General features: G+C 33.3%; 2 protein-coding genes and 1 long non-coding RNA gene across 3 annotated transcripts; 2 read left to right on the top strand and 1 right to left on the bottom strand.

Annotated features, from left to right (window-relative positions):
- Positions 1–3,912: 3,912 nt before the first annotated feature.
- Positions 3,913–5,727, top strand: LOC137736452 (uncharacterized). Its single transcript, XR_015954063.1, has 5 exons — positions 3,913–4,117; positions 4,505–4,578; positions 4,673–4,740; positions 4,846–4,936; positions 5,503–5,727. It is a non-coding gene; the product is annotated as an uncharacterized LOC137736452 (long non-coding RNA).
- Positions 5,728–7,557: 1,830 nt separating this feature from the next.
- LOC137744689 (GDSL esterase/lipase At1g29670-like) lies at positions 7,558–11,567 on the top strand. The gene is made up of 5 exons (XM_068484459.2): positions 7,558–7,893; positions 10,038–10,162; positions 10,324–10,572; positions 10,825–11,083; positions 11,193–11,567. The coding sequence occupies exons 1-5, from the start codon at positions 7,635–7,637 to the stop codon at positions 11,408–11,410; spliced, it is 1,110 nt and encodes a 369-aa protein (XP_068340560.2). The 5' UTR covers positions 7,558–7,634; the 3' UTR covers positions 11,411–11,567.
- Positions 11,568–14,740: 3,173 nt separating this feature from the next.
- Positions 14,741–16,570, bottom strand: LOC148692479 (defensin-like protein 182). Its single transcript, XM_088680955.1, has 2 exons — positions 16,516–16,570; positions 14,741–15,090 (listed from the first exon to the last, which is right to left on the bottom strand). Exons 1-2 carry the CDS (start codon positions 16,568–16,570, stop codon positions 14,741–14,743), a joined length of 405 nt encoding a protein of 134 aa, XP_088537081.1.
- Positions 16,571–20,085: the final 3,515 nt, after the last annotated feature.

The raw sequence follows: 20,085 nt of genomic DNA, 5'->3' as shown, positions 1-20,085 counted from the left end.
TATTTCTATGCCTCGTTAAGCCAAAGACTTTAAATATTTCTTTGTGTATGCCAAGTGATAATCACAAACCGGTGGAGTCTTGATTTAACTCAGTATGCAATTTTCATATAAATGTAAGGAGATAACGTAGGACAAATTATATGAAAAGGGAAAGACAGAAAGTAAAGGAAGTTAGACACCTGTCACTACTAGAAAATATAATTTTGCCGACAAATTATAAACCGACAAAGCAAAATTTTGTCGGCACAAGAGTCCTTTCTCGACGAAAATTTTAATTTTTCGGCTAAATACTCACGATAGAATCAATTTATAACACCAATCTTAGCCGAGAAAATTGGAACGTTAGCCGACGATCATTTTGTAGGCGTAAATTTGATGCCCTGACAAATTTTGTTTTGACGGGTAAACTTTGGCGGGAACTTTTCCCGTTATATTGAAATATTAGCCGATGATGTGAGGCAACAAAGTATTTCATCGGCAAATTGATTAAAGAGGCAATAAAGTATGTCATCAGCAAGGTAATAATAACTCTACGTGAGAGGTTTTCACCAGTGCACCTTTCCATTTTTTTCCGGGGAACGCAATCAAAGCTCTTGGCGACTATATTTATGCTCTCATTCTGTCTTTCTTGTTTCTCTATACGGACGGGAGCATCTATAGATAAAGAGATATCTAGCATTTCATATTTCTGGATTGTAGTTTTATGCCATCAATAATCTATATTGACAATTTGATTTCATAATATGTGAGTGTTTTGGAAAATAAAAAATTCCTTATAGTATTAGTCTTGCAACTTAACCCAATCTCTTTATGTTCGCTTCCATATACATTCCATGCAAACTAACTAATATTCTCATGCGAAAAGTATGTTGTAAAACTGTAAATCTAGATCAAGTAGTGAAAAAGTTCTTCTTATCAATTCTGACTCCAAACTACTTTCTAGCAACAGATAACTTGGTTTAGGTTATGATCAATTATTAGTCAATTAGTCAATTACAATTGTAAATTTGAATATGGTTGTATGTAATCATCCATTATAAAAACATAACATATAATTATAAGAACAAACTTATAAATTTGCCAAGGCAATCCAAACCTACATCCCCCAATTGCATGATCTCCCTCCCATTTCTTCCTAATCCTATTTTGCCGCCACATGATCTCCCTCCCATAATCGGTTCACATCCCCCAATTGTCGGTTCACATCATGATCTCCCTCCCAGTTGCATGCTAATCCTATTTTGTCGCCTCATGATCTCCCTCCCAATTGCATGCTAATCCCGACTTCCCTCCCATATTATTCTCTCGCGCCATCCGATTTCAGTTTGATAAGGATTCTTATTTATGAAAAAACTTAGCGGGGTCTTTACCGCTCAAAAATAATTTTAACGATTTCTATCGTAGGTTTATATATTAGATGATTTTCATGGATTTGAACGGTTTAGATTATGAAATTCGTGCGCCTAATAAACAAACATCCATACACTACTAGTCTATTACAAAATATTAAATATGCAAAGATATAATAGATTCACTAACAATTAAGAGTTTATTCATACTTTCATTAAGTATAACATAAGATTTTGTGGTATTCACTAGTGTAAATATTTTAAATTGAAGATCGAGTTCATTCATTGCACTCGTATAGGGTCAATGAGTGTAGCTGTAAAAAATCATCAAAATCGGAGTTAAAATAACCGTTAAATCGTGATTTTTCATTGATAACCGTCGAAAAATTTTGCCCCATTACTTGATCTCTGAATGTTTGTTTTTTGCAATTTTTGGCGTATGTGATCTCGAAGTATATACAAACATGTTTGACGGTTGGATCGTTGAAACTAGTTTCGTAGAATGCATATCCCATCAAAATAATAGATTCACTAACGCTAAAGAGTTTATTCATACTTTCATTAAGTATAACATACGATTTGTGGTATTCACTAGTGTAAATATTTTAAATCGAAGATCGAGTTCATTCATTGTACTCGTATAGGGTCAAGGAGCGTAGCTGTAAAAAATCATCAAAATCGGAGTTAAAATAACCGTTAAATCGTGATTTTTCATTGATAACCGTCGAAAAGTTTTGTCCCATTACTTGATCGCTGAATGTTTGTTTTTTGCAATTTTTGGCATATGAGATCTCGAAGTATATACAAACATGTTTAACGGTTGGATCATTGAAACTAGTTTCGTAGAATGCATATCCCATCAAAATAATAGATTCACTAACACTTAAGAGTTTATTCATACTTTCATTAAGTATAACATAAGATTTTGTGGTATCCACTAGTGTAAATATTTTAAATTGAAGATCGAGTTCATTCATTGTACTCGTATAGGGTCAAGGAGCGTAGCTGTAAAAAATCATCAAAATCGGAGTTAAAATAACCGTTAAATCGTGATTTTTCATTGATAACCGTCGAAAAATTTTGCCCTATTACTTGATCTCTGAATGTTTGTTTTTTGCAATTTTTGGCGTATGTGATCTCGAAGTATATAAAAACATGTTTGACGGTTGGATCGTTGAAACTAGTTTCGTAGAATGCGTATCCCATCAAAATAATAGATTCACTAACACTGAAGAGTTTATTCATACTTTCATTAAGTATAACATAAGATTTTGTGGTATCCACTAGTGTAAATATTTTAAATTGAAGATCGAGTTCATTCATTGTACTCGTATAGGGTCAAGGAGCGTAGCTGTAAAAAATCATCAAAATCGGAGTTAAAATAACCGTTAAATCGTGATTTTTCATTGATAACCGTCGAAAAATTTTGCCCTATTACTTGATCTCTGAATGTTTGTTTTTTGCAATTTTTGGCGTATGTGATCTCGAAGTATATACAAACATGTTTGACGGTTGGATCGTTGAAACTAGTTTCGTAGAATGCGTATCCCATCAAAATAATAGATTCACTAACACTGAAGAGTTTATTCATACTTTCATTAAGTATAACATACGATTTGTGGTATTCACTAGTGTAAATATTTTAAATCGAAGATCGAGTTCATTCATTGTACTCGTATAGGGTCAAGGAGCGTAGCTGTAAAAAATCATCAAAATCGGAGTTAAAATAACCGTTAAATCATGATTTTTCATTGATAACCGTCGAAAAGTTTTGCCCCATTACTTGATCTCTGAATGTTTGTTTTTTGCAATTTTTGGCATATGTGATCTCGAAGTATATACAAACATGTTTGACGGTTGGATCGTTGAAACTAGTTTCGTAGAATGCGTATCCCATCAAAATAATAGATTCACTAACACTAAAGAGTTTATTCATACTTTCATTAAGTATAACATACGATTTGTGGTATTCACTAGTGTAAATATTTTAAATCGAAGATCGAGTTCATTCATTGTACTCGTATAGGGTCAAGGAGCGTAGCTGTAAAAAATCATCAAAATCGGAGTTAAAATAACCGTTAAATCGTGATTTTTCATTGATAACCGTCGAAAAGTTTTGTCCCATTACTTGATCGCTGAATGGTTTTTTTTTTTTTTTTTTTTCGATTTTTTGGTGATGCGATCTCGATGGATATACAAACAAGTTTGACGGCTGGATCATTCAAATTAGTTTCGTAGAATTTGTATCCTATCAAGTTCAATGGTGTGTGTGTATATATATATTTATTATGTAGATTTAAATTTATTTATTTTGTACGTATAACACTTACGAAATTTAATGGTATGTATGATATGAATGATTTGTAAAGATAATTGTTAGGGTCAAGGCACATAACTACTAAAGATTATACATAACAAAAAAAAAATTGAATAAGAACCGTCTATTAAAATTAGAAATCAGTACAAGACAAAATTTAATTGCATGAATTGCTAGCCAGTGCTATTTGAATGCAGCATGTCACTCACAATTCTAAACTTTAAGAAAACAGTATTTAACAAATTAAAAGGAGGCGCGGAGTTGAAAAAAAAAAAATTAAGAATTTAGTCCTTGAAGCAGTTAACTCTCTCCGTCCCACCCTTCTCCCTCTTCCTCTCCCGCTCCACCTTCATCTCCTTCTCCACCTCCATCTCCGTCGCTGCAAATAGACAGACCGACAGCATCCTTCCGGTGGAAATCGAAACCATCGTCAAAGTCAAAGCCTAAAAAGGTTTTTCCCTCCTAATTGTTATCTTCAATTTACGTTTCTGATGGATAAACCCATCAGTTTTCTGTGTAATTCTCTTAGGGTTTTCAATTTTCTTTTTCGATTCTTTTGCAAGTATATTGTGGGTTCTTCCCCTTCTAATTCTCATCTGCAATTGTTTTACCTTCCATTCAATTTTTTTACTGGGTTCTTTTGCGAGTGTATTGTGGGTTCTTTTGCGAGTATATATTGTGGGTTCTTCCCCTTCTAATTCTCATCTGCAATTGTTTTACCTTCCATTCAATTTTTTTACTGGGTTCTTTTGCGAGTATATTGTGGGTTCTTTTGCGAGTATATTGTGGGTTCTTCCCCTTCTAATTCTCTCTAAATTTGTTCAATTTTCCTATACAGAGGGCGGTTACAAGGCTGGGCTTATATACTGAAGAATCTGATTATATTCTAGGCTAGCTGCTTTCTTTGGTAAGGTATGTTGTTACACCGTCACCCTCAGCCTATCTTATTCATTGTTTGATTGCTGGTCCTAATGAATGTTGCATGTAAAATTAAATTTGTAAACAGGGAGTAGATACTTTATATGCCATGGACAGGGAATGGATACGAAATCCGAATCGATTTGTATAATATTGGTAAAAACAATGTCCCTTGACTTTAATTCCAGATTTCCAATGTAATTATTCGATATTGTGGTTTAGGTTTGACATATTTGTTTTTCCTTTCTATAACACTTGCAGGTTGTCTATGGCTAAGTGGAATTCTGAGCTAGATAGCTTACAACTGATATCAGCACGGCATGGAGACCAGTGTGAGGATCATTCATGCCAGGTAATTTTGATATTTGAGGATTAACTTGATTAATAGATGTCTATATCTTCTTGTTTACACTGATAAAGATTATAAACAGTGATGAATTAGGGTGCTTTAGTATCGTTTATTTATGTTTCCAGGTGCATATGCTTATGTTCTAGAGTTATAACCTACTTAGCTAGGTTGGTAGTGTTATGTTTATATACATTATAGACCTTTCAAGGATTTATATCATCTACTTATCATGTTGCCTTGTTTACAGAGTGTGAGAATCATGTTGCCTTGCTGTTATGTTTATCTTGTTGTTTACAGTGATGAATTACGTATAAGTAGTTGATGCTAACTTGATTATTACCTGGTATCTATTAAACATGTAATTTTTCTAGGTTGTGATGTTGCATGGTGTTGGTAAGTTAACTTAATTAGTAGATATCTTTATCTTGCTGTTTACACATTTATGGTTTCATAAGTTATTTGTTTAGAAATACCACTCTAGTGTGGCCTTGCATTTCCTTAGTGTCAATGATATTTAGCACCCTTAAAGTTTGCTAATCAAGTTTTTTTAATTTGTTTTTCTTCTACAGTTGTTTGATACTGGAATGTTTCATGATGATCCTAATCGTTTCCCATTTTCATGATGCTGAATATCAACGTGATGAGGACTATAGTGAGAATGGTGATACTTAAGGATATTTTATCTATATTATAGTAATGTCGAAATGAAAATATAGATTTTTTTGTATTTTGTAACTAAACCGAATTGTGAACCTTACATTATTTTAAATTACATGAATTTTGTGTTGTTCCTACATTAATTCTTCATTCACGCCCCTTCTCGATCTCTTAAGCTTGCTTGTTTGTGATGGTTAAAAATATTATTAAAAACAAATGTGAATAAAAATTAGAAAATATTGGACTTGACATGTTTTGTCGGCACAAAAACAATTAGCCGACAAATGTTTTTGTTCACAAAAGATTCAACCAACTAATTATTTTGTCTACACAAGTAATTTGAGCCAACAAACCAGTTTGTTGGCATAGGACTACGTAGCCGAAAAACCATTTTGTCGTGACAAGATTACTTAGCCGACAAAATGTTTTGTCGCAACAAGATCACTAAGCCGACAAATAACTTCATCGTGAAAAAACAACCTATGTTGACAAAATATTTTGTCGCAATGTTGGTTTGGTGACGGGCACAGTTTGACGGCTGAGATTTGTCGCCTTAAAAATGAGCCAACGAAATATTAAGATTCGTCGAGAAAGATCTTGCGCGACATGCTTTTAGCGACAAAATTGCCGACAAAATTTTTTGTTGGAAAAGGCTCTTTGCCGACGAATTTTGACTTTTGCCGACAAACTAATTTTGTCGGCAAAGTGGAAATTTCTAGTAGTGTGTTATATATTCAACAACGAAGTAATAACTTGAACAACAAAGTAATAACTTGAAGAAAATGCAAATTACAAGCAATCAGACAAAAATTAAATTTATTTGGACAAGTCCAACTGCCAATCGGGCAAGTTTTTAATAATAGTAAAACTAAAAACAAAATCTTTTTATTATTTGCTTAATTATGAAAGCATTATATATATATATATATATATATATATATATATATATATATATATATTTAAGAAAGTCATGCATGAATCTGAACAAGCGACAATTTTAAGTGGGCAGTGTATCCAGTGACAAGCTGAGCCTCACATGAATTTTCTCCGCATGAAGAAACTGTATCCAACCTCTACATTTTTATTTTATTGATATAATTGCATTCAAATAAAACATGGCAACCACGGCCACTGACAAGTAGCTGATCAAAGCGACGGAGCGTAGTTAACCATTTTCATTATTTAGATCTCAATTTTTAGATTAAGGTATAAGTTTTTGGGTTTAAGTCTTTTAACTTGAAGATTAGTGATCCGTACGCAAAAACTGATAAGATTTGGAGAAGAGTTGATGTTGTTGCCAAGAGAAAATAAGATTCACAGTAGCTCAAACATGGAGCTCTGCTTCTCTCTTTTATTCATGGGGGAAGAGAAACGACTACGTAGCCAAAACTCATGCAGCTAAGCTTGGGACAGAACCACAAGTCAGCTCAAATCCTAACCATCCATTGGCTTTGAATCAGGATCATAGCTAGGTTATTGTTTGTGGTCTTAGTTTTCAAGTAGTATGTCATATGTTAACAAAAAAGACAATCATCTTAGGGCACCAACTGAATGAACGCGTGTGATTTTGTATTTTATGGGTTGCTGGAGAAATTAGGCCAAAAAACCACCACAGGGTGGCCCATTGGTATATGAGACGAATTTTAGACCCGTATTCCATATGACACGTTCTAGGGTCGATTCCTGGTATTGGTGAATCACACGATGGTGGCTAGAGGGAAGCTGAAATGCCTCTGTGTGTCTTCCTGGCCTCCGAAAGGATGGACTGTCGTGGCGAAGTCACCTGCTGGTCATTTAAAAAAAAAAAGAAGAAGAGAAATATAAAAGTTTACTAATGCAAAGTCAAATATAAATGAGGACCATCACCTCCACTAGGCGTTAGTTTGGTTAATTTTGGTTAAAATTAAACAACCCGATATTCTTTTGAAGCATATATATATGTAAGTCCTCCCATTTAGTTTACTTACCAAACCACCAATTTTTTTATAACCCATCATCACCTTGGCATTTGGCTTTGTCTTTCTTCTTTTTCTTCTTCGTTGGCATGCACGTAGAAATTATGAAGCCATTTTTGTGGGTGTTCCCCATTTTGTTGTTGGTTTCAAACTTACATTATTCTTGTTTTGTTGATGGGGCACCACAAGTTCCATGTTACTTCATATTTGGAGACTCATTATCCGACAGTGGAAACAACAATGGCCTTTTAACGTTGGCTAAAGCGAATTATACACCGTACGGCATTGATTTTCCAAGAGGTCCAACCGGAAGGTTTTCCAACGGACGTAATTTGGTTGATGTTATTGGTCAGTCGTTTGGTCTTTTTGCACAAATTTAGTGACATTTCTTTATGTTAATACTTTGTTAAAAAAAAACAAACCCAATACTTAACTTTACATTCAATATATCAAGTAAAGAGAATAGATTCTCCGTTTTTTTCCCGCATACCCTACTATTTTGATTTTTTATTTTAACACCAAGAAATAAAGTGGGGTGATGATCCAAATTTTTCGCAGTTGTACAAGAATTTCAATATTTGAATTGAGGGTGTAAGACTTATCTGATCTTATCAATTCTTTTCTTTGATTTTTTTTTCTTCAATAAATCATGAATTTATCTAGACATTATTAAATTAAAGATATCATCAAAAACTTATAGCAGCTTGCCAAACAAAAGCTAAGAGAAAAAAAAACACTGTGGTAAGGACGCAAATTGCGGCTCCTCAGTAAATAAAAAAAGGGATGTTTTGAATTAGATGCCTCATTTTTAAATGTTATAGACTAAACATCTATTCCTTTTGCAAATTTGATTAAATATTTTCTCTACAATTTTGGTACTTTAATTTTATTTCATTAGAAGTCTATTCACGTTAGAATTCCTTTTTTTCCTCCTATTTTTATGCATCTCTTATTATGATGATTTAAGATTTTTTTTATTTTTTATTAAAATATTTATTTTAGTAAATTAAATAGAATGTAACAAAACTCTTTGTTAGGTACGTTTGATTATAATGGTACATTTAGTTACTTGATACATCTGAATTTTTGGTTCATTTGGCTTCTTGGTACATTTGAATTTTTGGTACGTTTGTTTTCAAAACATAAGTTTTATTATTTTTTGTTCTAATAATGAGGAATTGCTTTAATTAATTATTATTATTTTTTATAGAAAGAGTCGTTAACAATGTAAAAGTTTAAATTACTTTAATTAATTATTTTTTTTCTAGAAAGAGTCATTAATCAACGGATAATAACCTTTTTGTTAATTCAAAATTATATGATTTATCATTATTATTTAGCATTACCTACAATAATAAGGATTTATTTCCGATCAACTAAAAGTTGTTCCAGAGACTTATCTACAAAAAAAACGACTATCTAGAGCATTGTGTATAACTCAAACATATTTTTAATAAACATTCCAAAAAGATGAATATTCATTTTAATATAGTTTATAATTGGGTACATTTTTTTTTCGAGGTTGGTATGTTTTTGTTTGACATTGTTACGTTTTCATTTAACGTTGGTACGTTTCCATTTGGCGTGAGTGTACATTTAGAATTGAAAAGTTTAAATTTTTAGACTTAAATATAGTTGAAATTATTTAAAATATATAGCAGATATTTAAATGTAAATTAATTTCAATTAATTTAAAGTATTTCAAGTCTAAGTATTTAATCAAATGTTTCAAAAGTTTAATCAAAAACTCAAAAAGCATAAATGTTTAATTTAGAAAAGTCTAAAATGAGGCATCTAATTCTAATTTTCTCATAAAAAAATGTGGGAGGTCCCGGATTTATTACTCCGAACTGGTGCGTCTACTTGTGGCCACAAGCTGGTGAAATTTCCACATAGTCTCTCCGGGCCCAAAAAGGATGGATAATCGTAACTTACCACCAGTTGTCCCCCTTTTTATTGCCCAAAAAAAAAAAAAAAAAAAAAAACTTTATATTCAATATCTAATCTAACCATAAATATCAATCGAATACATTTTTTTTTAATTTCGTATTTATGTTTTCTATTTTGCTTATGAAATTCATGTGTTTTATTTTGTTAACAATTTTAGTTATTTTTGGGTAATTTATAAATCGATTTATTGATATGTTTTTTTTTTCTTCTCAAGATTGGTACATTTTTTTTGTATTTGATACATAGAAAAGGAAAATTGCGAGGGGAAAATGGAAGAGATATGATACAGTTTTGGTACATAGATAAGTAATTTATAAGTCGCTTATTTGGTACACTTTTTGGCATAGCAAGCAAGTGGTGGACATGACATTCTTTTTCAATCCATTATCTCTCAAGTTTAAATCTTCCATTTTAATTATTAATGTAGTAAATGGTATTATCGCTTGTAATAAAAAAAAATAAAAAATAAAAAAAACCTTCTTAGCATGAACTCATTTATAAATCTACATCATCATGCTAACTAGTTTAACATTTCATTACAGCTGAATTACTAGGCTTTAGTCATTACATTCCACCTTTTGCTACTGCAATAGGATGGAAAATACTCCACGGTGTGAATTATGCATCCGGTGCAGCAGGTATTCGTGATGAATCAGGACGGAACCAGGTAACTATATAATTTCACAGACTCATTAATTTTTCTTTCTAATTATTCACGTACGTTTTTATTTTTATTTATTATTTTTTTATCTTTATGCATGATTTTCCCTGCAAAGTTATGTTATTGGAACAACAAATATCCCTATAATCCAATATTTAAATTTGCAGGGTATGAGAGTAACCTTTAATAAGCAGTTGGTGAATCACCAAAGCATAGTAAGACAGATTGTTTCCCTTCAGGGAAATAATAATTCAGCAGCTATCCAATACCTGGGAAAGTGCATATATACAGTTGCAATTGGCAGTAATGACTACATTAACAACTACTTTATGCCAAGGTTATACCCAACTAGCCGCCAATTTACCTCTGAGCAATATTCAGGAGTTCTTATTCAACAGTATTCTGGGCAAATAAAAGTTAGTAGTAAAACTTTGATGTTTCCCGATTCTAGTTTAATTTTCTCTTCCTAGACACGAGCATGCATGTTATGTTGTCAAACTTTTAGTTTAGAAAACAAATAAGGTGAACTCACTGTTATTCAGACGTTCATTCTAAATTCACAGTATGACAACATACCATGTGAGATACTAGTAAGAGATTAACCTATTCATATTAACTAAAAATATGTTATTTACCTCTACTCACTGAATAACTTACTGGAATGCTAGACGTTGTACAATTCTGGGGCAAGAAAGATAGCCCTTTTTGGGCTCGGTACAATTGGTTCTATACCCTTTGAAGTGGCTATGTGCAATCGCAGCACAAACAACGTCTCTTTATGCTCAGATAACATCAACAGTGCAGTCCAAGCTTTCAACTCAAGGCTTCAATCACTTGTCGCTGACCTTAACAGCAACCTAACCGACGCTAAGTTCACTTATATAGATTTCTACGGTATTGGATTATCCAGTGCCGCTGCATCTCTTGGTACGTAACTATTTTCTTATATACTTTCTTTCGCTTGGTATTTAACATAATTAATCTCAATTAGGGTGGAAAATAAGTGTAGAGCTTTATCAGTTGTTTGGTATTTCAGGTTCTGTGATTTTTGATGCACCATGCTGTGAGGTGGTACGTGAGACCGGGCTATGCGTTCCCTTCAATACCCCATGCCAAAACAGGACTCAGTATTCGTTTTGGGATGCAATCCATCCTAGTGAGAGTTCAAATGTTGTTCTAGGCGGAAGAGCATACAATGCCACGCTTCCTACTGATGCTGTTCCATTTGATATTAATCAGCTAGCTCAAGCGTAACTGCGTGGTAAAAATGAAGAGAATAATAAAGTTTCTGCCACTTAGTACTACGTTATAGTAGTAATATCATTTGTTTAAAAAAAAAAAAAAAGTAAAGATTCTTGGCTCCTTGTGGAATATATATTATAATAAAATAAACTACAACCTTCCACTGTCATTGCATCGCAGTTGTAAATAAATATACTACCCTGATCCCCCTTTTTTTTTTTGTAGGAAAATTTAATAGTAGCCCAACTTAATTAATTATAAGCTTAAGTAAGGTCTCATTTCTCATAAATATGAAATTCTTTCTCAATAAGTATAGTTAGTGATCGTGCAAAAATGATCGTGTGGTCCATTGACACATCAAAGTTTAGTGCTTAAAATTGGAGCCTTGCATAAAAGGACATTTAAAAAAAAAAAAAAAAAAACTAAAATAGTCTTGTATAACCACCAGAATTTGTATGCAAGATGAGCCTAGCTACCGGAGTGCCCATCAACCGAGCCGCAAGGTTAATTTGAGAATAAGGTGGGATCCCTGAATGTAGTGGTCGGTGAATCACTGATCAAAAAGCTGATTTTGGAGAGATTATTCATCCATGTAGTGGCTGTTGAATCAAAGAAATTCTAAGGTCTAGAGACAGGATCAGGTCATCCGCACGGACTAAGACACAAAGAATCCTGTCCTACCGCACTATCATGTTAACCCTGTCTCACTTTTTATGCAATCTCCTCTCACACCACCTCTAATCGGGCAAAGAATCTCTCTTTGCATAGAGGGACATGACAACCAAAACCAACAAAATCCTTGCATATATGGACATGATAGTCAATGAACCAATTAAAGCTAAAAAAAAATTAAAGTTTCAGATCTTAACCCTGACAAGCCCGTTATTTCTGATTATTTACAGAATTTCCAGAGACAAACTCAAAGCCCTAAAACGAAGCAAGACATCCCGTTGTTGAAATAAAAGTGTTATGCAAAAACTAGATAAAATTAATTAAGTACACCAACAAATTAGTGTGTGTGTATTTTATTGAGTATCAACATAATTGCAAATAAATTGAAACAATTCTATAATTGTTGACTTTAAAAATTACCAAGCCTATGTGACGCATAAGCTGAGTAACTAAGAGCTAACTGCGTCCTTCTTGTAGTTAATGCGAGCGTGACTCAGATTGTGGTTGTGGTGTCAAAGCACGCTGCTTTCTAGACTGAGCGACTACATTTGAGAAAGGAACAATCTCGGCCTAGGGTTCTTAAAACATGAAGGCAAGGTTACTAATCTCAGTGCGATGTTTAATAATTGATTCGAATTTCGTTGTGCTGAACAATGAGTAACATGGAAACACCTCACTTTGCCGAAACTGATGAGATGACCTCTTTAGACAAAAAATTAGAGAATTCCTCGTTTGCTGAGACTTGGATAGACAACTAACAAGGATATGAGAGTGTTGTTTAACCAAACCGAAAGTCTCCTAGGCCATGTAGGTTCTACAACTCCAATAATGTTTAACCAAACTAAAGGTGTCGCCGATTGTTGACACAATGATGTTTAACCAAACTGAATATCTGCCAACGGAGATGAGTTAGTGAGCAGTTAGTATTTTTCTCAGGGTGTGAGAAGGTTTTGCACAGAGCGCTGATTTTTGTGTTAAGTTGAAGATCATTTTCTCGTTGTGAAGGCCCTTCTATTTATAGGCAAGGCTTTAAGGATAAGTCGATTTATCGAGGTAGAGTCTTGATAGGACTGAGGCTCCTTGACATTTCTCTGAATATTCCAACCCATCCTTCCTTTACCGAAACTTAAACCTAATCCATTCGAAACATGACTCTAAACCTAGTCCCTTTTTGAACTTAATTCATTCTTATCTGATTAAGCATGCATTCCGATCCTTTGAATAACCCCAAATTTATCAGAATCGATTGTCAATCCTTAACAGTTTTAGTTCATTTAGGACTCAACCGAACCCTGCTCAAATGTAATTTCTCCACTATCCTTCAATCATAAGAACTCGGCTGGACTATCATTGTCTTAAACTGCTCAAATGTAATCTCTCCACAGTCCTTCAATCATAGAGTAGTTTGTTACCGTTATAAAGTGTCGTAATGCTTTCACTTTCTTATTAATTAGAAACCGCTCAGATTCTTGCTTTCGTTGCTTTCTCTCTTTCTCTTTCTCTTGTTCTTTCTCCAAATTCATCAAAACTTTAATCTTCTTCTTCATCAATGGAGATTATCTCAGTACTATTAGTAAGCTGATCAACCTATAGCATTCTCCACTCCACAATATAGCACCCTTTTCTAGCTTTGGCATTCATAATAGAGCATCTTCAATGGTGTAGGAGCATCTCTAATAGAGAAAATTTGAGTTGTAAAAGCTATATATTACATTTTTCAGGAGGTGTAAATGCTAGTTCTACTCTTATGAGAGAGATGTAAATTTGAGATTCTATTTATTGTTCGTTCTTTGACTACCAGGACCCACCTTCAAAACATGTAAAAAGAGATGCATATTTACATTTTTATTTACATGTCCCCGTGAAGATGGGTATTCTACATCCCGTCATTAGAATGTTTTCCAGCCAACTTAAAATGTAAAATACAAATTTCAAAACATTTTGCATCTTCCATTAGAAATTCTCTAAGCAGTTGAGTAGGCAAATCGTGCCTCACATCTCTTCTTATAATAAAATATTTCATGTGAAGAAAGATGATAAAACTACAAAATAAATGTAGATGTACTCTAAATGAAAGAGAATAATAAAATATAATTATGCTTAATTTATTGGAGGGACGTACTTTTTTTATGAGACAATTAAATAAGCTTGGCATTTTGAGCGAAAAATCAGAAACCAAACCATACCGACTTGACTGGTGCAGAGTATTAGATAAAACTTGTAAAATATTCGTAAAAAAGTGTAACCAGGTAGGGTCGAGGTAAACTTGTCATCAAACATGAGCAAGAAAATATGACAAGCTAGAATAGCAATATATATATATATATATATGTATGTATGTATGTATGTATGTATGTATGTGTATATATATATGTATGTATGTATGTATATATATGTATGTATGTATGTATGTATGTATGTATGTATCCATGTTGACTTTGTAATATGGAGATAAACATTGAGAAAACACTATTGCGGAATAAAACTATAGATATATCATTTTCTTTCAATAAAGTGATAGTATTAGTGGATTAAATAAGGTACTTGCTAAATGAGAAGAGAATAAATGAGAATACATGTATCATTCTTGAATGAAAAGTAGTAGGTGTGCAAGAAAGCACTAAATGGTAATGATTTTATTTTATTCTCCATCAGTTGTTGAACCCTAGCTCAACACTTGTACTCACAAAAACAAGAAGTATAGAAAGGAGCTCCAACGCTATAACAGTATCCACTTCCTTCTTGAGGTCCAGGATATTTGGAAGCACACTGTGAGTTACAATCACTCTCTGAGCAGTTCTCACCCCATATTCCCAAGCTGATTTTGCACTTTTTCGAGTATGGCGGCGGCGAGGGAGGTCCACAGTCGTAGAAGCATCTGCAAACCGTGTTGTTGTTGTTCAAATCACAACCGGCCTTAGCCCCTGGATGTGCAGATGTGCACCTTGAACTGCAGTCAGGACCGCATGCACCCATATCTTCGGTGAAAGCGTCACCTTTCACCATGGGCATGAGTGTCCCTAATGAAACCATTTACCATCATCATAGATTAAAACAAAATATTAGTGTAAATTATGAATAAAGCAATTACTTCAAGGAAAAAGAGAATAAAACAAAGAATACACTAGTAGAAAAAACACCTTGAGCAATGAACAATATTTCATCACACAAGACGTACTTGCGCGACGGAAAAAAAAAATTTCATCGCGCACAATAGAAAGGATAAGGAAAAAAAAAATCGTGCGAAGAAAATATTCATCGTGCAAGTATACTTATAAAACGTGGGGTAATTTTTTTTGGTGCGAAAAACTTGCACGACAAAAGGGGACATTTGCGCGACCAATTATTCAGAGGAATCAAAGGAATAAATAAGGCATTTAATATAGATGTTTGCGCGACAAAGCCTTCGTCGCACAAAGGTCCTAACTTTCCTATAAATATGTGCTTCTAATGTCCTTATTCTTCACAATTTTGTTCGTGTTGGGATGGCAGATATAAACAAGGATGAGAGTGTGCATGACGCCAACCCGCATAATTTGGGGGAACATTTTGAGTTTACGCATGCGATTGACGTAGCCATGGGGAATAATTGTCCCACTGCAGAGTGGCGTTCTTGGGAAGATGTGCCCGGGAATGTGAAGAAGGCTGTGATGGATGAACTATTAGTAAGTATATTGTTGATGGATCGATAATTAAGTTTGTGAAATGTTTAGTTATATGTTGGAATTAATTATTTGCATATATGTATAACAATGTAAGTATACTCTTGATGATGATACGAACGAACAGTTGATGAAGTTGATGGATGATATGCATTGCAGAGAGGTTGCAATTGGTGGCGTTATTGCGGAATGGACTAAGACCATCCAAATAGTAGTTTTAAATTTATGTTTTGTATGACAATATTTAAATTTAAGGTTTTTTTTTATAAGTTATGTATTTGGACTTAATTAGGTTTCAATTCCTGTTGAGTTTTTTTTTTTAATTGAGACCTAATGTAAGCACCATATCCTCGGTTTATATGTGTTTTCAATCTTCAATGAATATCGTACTTATGCTGAAAATAATTGTATGGATTAAGGCATTAATTATTTATAGAATAATATTTCAGGTATTAATTATTTATAAAATAAATATTTAAAGTATTAATTATTTTTAGAATAAATATTTAAGGTATTAAATATTTGGGTAAATTACATAATACCCTCTCAGGTTTGAGGTCTATTACAACCCCATACAACATTTTAAAACATTTCACTTTCATACCTCACGTACTATTTTATTTCAAAATAATACCTCCGTTAAATTTTCCATCAATTGGCCTGTTAAATGCTGACGTGGCTGCCATGTGGCAAAAAAATAATTTTTTATACATTAAAAATATTATTAAAAAAAAAAAAAAAACAAGAAAAACCTGAACCCATATCCCCTTCCTTCCCCCTTACCTATCTGCAACTCCCATTTACAAAATCCACCACTCAGCCCGCGGTTCATCCTCATTGAAGCACTCCATACCTAATTCTACCCACCAACCAACCCATTTACAAAATCCCCACTCCGAAATAACCTAACCCTCGAACTCATAGAGAGTCCTACCCAGGCTGTCGAAAAAGTCAGAGTCAATAGAGAAGCTCTAGAGGTGGGCAGCAGTGGTGGTGGAGCCGGAGAAAGCAGTGGGCTTGGGGGTTGAGGAGCAAGGATTGGTTGGTTGGCCCCCTAAGGAGTCATCGGACTTAAGAAACATGGCAGGAGGTTGAAGGAGGCGAGGCAAGAGAGAGAGGGAGAGGGAGGGAGGGAGGGAGGGAGGGAGGGAGAGATAGAGAGAGAGGTCGAGGTGGGACCCGCGTTGAGGGGTGCTCGGGTGGAGGGGTGGAGGGGATGAATGGACGGGAAGGAAGAGATGGGTAAGGGGGTGGGGGTGGGATGTGAGGAAGGATTTTTGGGTTTGCGTTTTTCTGGTTTTAATTTGTTATTTTTTATTTTTTTTTATTTTTTATAATAAGGTTAGTATTATAATATTTTTAATGTATAAAAAATTAATTTTTTTTTGCCACCATGGTAGCCACATCAGCACAAATGTGACAGCCACGTCAGCATTTAACAAACCAATGGATGGAAAATTTAACGGAGGTATTATTTTGAAATAAAATAGTACGTGAGGTATGAAAGTGAAATGTTTTAAAGATTTTGTATGGGGTTGTAATAGACGTCAAACCTGAGGGGTATTATGTAATTTACCCTAAATATTTTCTGAATATTTGTTTGTAATTATAAAGTTTACGTAAACATAGATATGTTTACGTAAACTTTATAATTACAACCATTTCATTCGTCGAGCAATATATTGAGCAACGCTACTTTCGTTGCATAAGAGAGCTTTGCGCAATGAACATAATATGTTTGTTGCGCAAAGCACGGTCAGACTGCGTTCAAACCTTCCCATTTATTGCGCATTTATGACGCATTTTGCGCGATGAACATGGAGATTTGTGCGATGAATGGGTTCATTTCGCAAAGGTGTCCTAGTGCTATATAAACACAGTTTTAGAACCCTAATTTTCAAAAAAAATTTGTTTAAAAAAGAATGGCCGATTATGGAGAAGGTTCTGACAAAAAGAAACTTGTAGTGCGATCAGAGAGGTATCGATGGAAGCACGTGCCGTAAGGAAAAAATATGGCTCAGGCGTACGCCGAATTTAGGTATGACATTGGGAATTTGGTGTGAAGGGATTGTTCTGCCAATGTTGAGTCTTGGAAAAAGGTCCTTGATGTCACATCCCTTGTAGTCAGAGTTGAAGATATTTATCCAAATGAAGAAGTAGCACAAAAATTTATTCGAATAGGTTTTGAGAGAACATAGAAAAATAAATATAATTTGTATTAATTAGGTTTATTTGAAAATAGAAGCAGAATTGTAAGTAGCATCACTCAACATAAAGTTAGCTATATTGATAAAGAAGTTATATTTAATTTAATTAGTAAATAAGCAGTTACTCATGAAAATCACATTTAGTCAAATTCATATAGGAACAATATTAATTGGAATAGGAAGATTAACCAAAGAACAAGTAGGCATAAAAGCATTAGTATACATATATGATAATAGATGAGATAATCATCAACAAGTAGCAATAGCAATAGCTAAAGTAGATTTAAGTTCAAACTTAGCAGTTATAGGTTGCATTCCAAATTATGTTATGACAATTAATGAATTTAGTAAATATATTAAAGTAATCATAAGAACAAAAAATTATAATATGAAAGGAGAATATAAAAATTTATGTATTAGCTTAATGTATATTGGTAAAGTGTCTAATAAATATAATCATAAATTTAATTTAGAATTTCAAAATTTAGTTCAAACATTTAGTAGTAAACATGTAAATATGATAGAAACAAAACTCGTAGATAATATCTTTTTAGAAAGAGCTCAGTGGATATTACCTAATTTAAAAGTAGCATGAAATAGACAACCAGATAAAATACAAATATATGAAACTAATACAGGTCAAGCAACAATTAGGTTTAGTAATTACAAGCAACTAGAAAAAATAGAAGAGGATGAAAGTGAAATCGAAAATAAGAGTATACATATGGCTTTTGATAATTTAGATATTAATGCAGTTGAACAAAATTTTGATCATATTGTAGATAAGCTTGTAGAAGATATTGATCTTGTAAGAGCAATATTTAGAAAAATATAAGATATGATTTAGGACTACACAAAATTTTAGATGAAGAGATGAAGATTTTAATCATAGAAATAGGAGTAGAACATATTTTAGGATCAAAAGAATATAATAATTTATTAGAATTAGAAGTAGAATGTAATCCAGCAGAAGAAAGTAGTACATCAGGAGTAGAAAATCCAAGACACGCAAGTAGTACTGACCAACAATTTTTGAGACCAACAAATGAACAATATAATGAAAAAGCAAAAGTAGATTACATAGAAGAAAGTATGATAAAACCACCTAGAAAAAATAGGATTCCATATTTGAGAGGGTTAGAACAAATTAATATACCTGGTAATATATTAAATTTAGATAATGTAGATCCACAAGATTGAGAAAGAACGATTGAGAGATGAGAAAAAGGTTGTATACATGCAGCATTAATGTTAGATTTTAGTAATTCACAAAATATGTTAGATTACTTTGAGCATACTTTGGATGGTTTAGTTTTTTATTATTTTCAATCATGGAAAGTCCAAAATCCAGAACAATATCAGGCAGCTAAAACACATTTTAATATAGATGGTTTTTTACTTTGATTAAACAAGAATTTTTAGGTCATAATAGGTTAGATGGCAGAAGTGAACAAGAACAAATAAGGGTAATTAGAAATTTAGAACAATTACAAATTTGTGATTTACAATATATAGCTGAGTATACAACAGATTTCTTTAAATATTTAGGCAGAATAGGTAGAATTAGTGATATTAATTTATTACATACTTATATGACAAAAATAAAAAGACCAATTGACACACCCCGATCAAGATCAGGGCATGCTGGCCGTCACGTGGGAGTGACGTAACCATGTGCACAGTGCGGAAGCTAATAAAATAATTATAAAAATAGTACAAATAAATAAAAACCAGCTTTACACAAAGTAATAACAAACATGTGCAAGCGTAAGTGTGAACACAAAGTTCAGAGCACGAAGACCTAATGCTGTCCGGGAGAAAACGACACTACAAAAGCACACCTGAAGGTGGTCCTACACTGGTAATAGTCTGTCAGATATGCTGGGGAAATCCTCAGGGAAACCACCAAAAGTGCTAGCCAACTAGAACCTGGAGGGGCGCAAAACAAAAAGTGTGAGTGGGCAAAAACAAAGCTTTTCAAAAACCATTTCATAAACAAGTTCTAACCCCTCGCCGTAAAACATGTATACTTCCCAGAAAATATAATATACATATATATATAAATCATGCTCGGAAAATATGCTATGCCAAAACCTCGAAGTAAAATGCAAGTGCTCAGGTAATATCACATCAATGCCATATAATC

Source organism: Pyrus communis, chromosome 12 (assembly GCF_041283825.1).
Source record: "Pyrus communis isolate YQ-2024b chromosome 12, ASM4128382v1, whole genome shotgun sequence".
In the NCBI taxonomy this organism is placed as follows: domain Eukaryota; kingdom Viridiplantae; phylum Streptophyta; class Magnoliopsida; order Rosales; family Rosaceae; genus Pyrus; species Pyrus communis.
This window is presented reverse-complemented; position numbering and strand designations above follow the sequence as displayed.

Coding starts and splice junctions, on each gene's coding strand:
- LOC137744689 (XM_068484459.2), top strand. CDS start 7,635: ATGCACGTAGAAATTATGAAGCCATTTTTGTGGGTGTTCCCCATTTTG. Junction 10,163..10,323: donor ATGAATCAGGACGGAACCAG/GTAACTATATAA, acceptor TTAAATTTGCAG/GGTATGAGAGTAACCTTTAA. Junction 10,573..10,824: donor AGTATTCTGGGCAAATAAAA/GTTAGTAGTAAA, acceptor CTGGAATGCTAG/ACGTTGTACAATTCTGGGGC.
- LOC148692479 (XM_088680955.1), bottom strand. CDS start 16,570: ATGAGGATGAACCGCGGGCTGAGTGGTGGATTTTGTAAATGGGAGTTG. Junction 15,091..16,515: donor TAAATGGGAGTTGCAGATAG/GTAAGGGGGAAG, acceptor TGGTTTCATTAG/GGACACTCATGCCCATGGTG.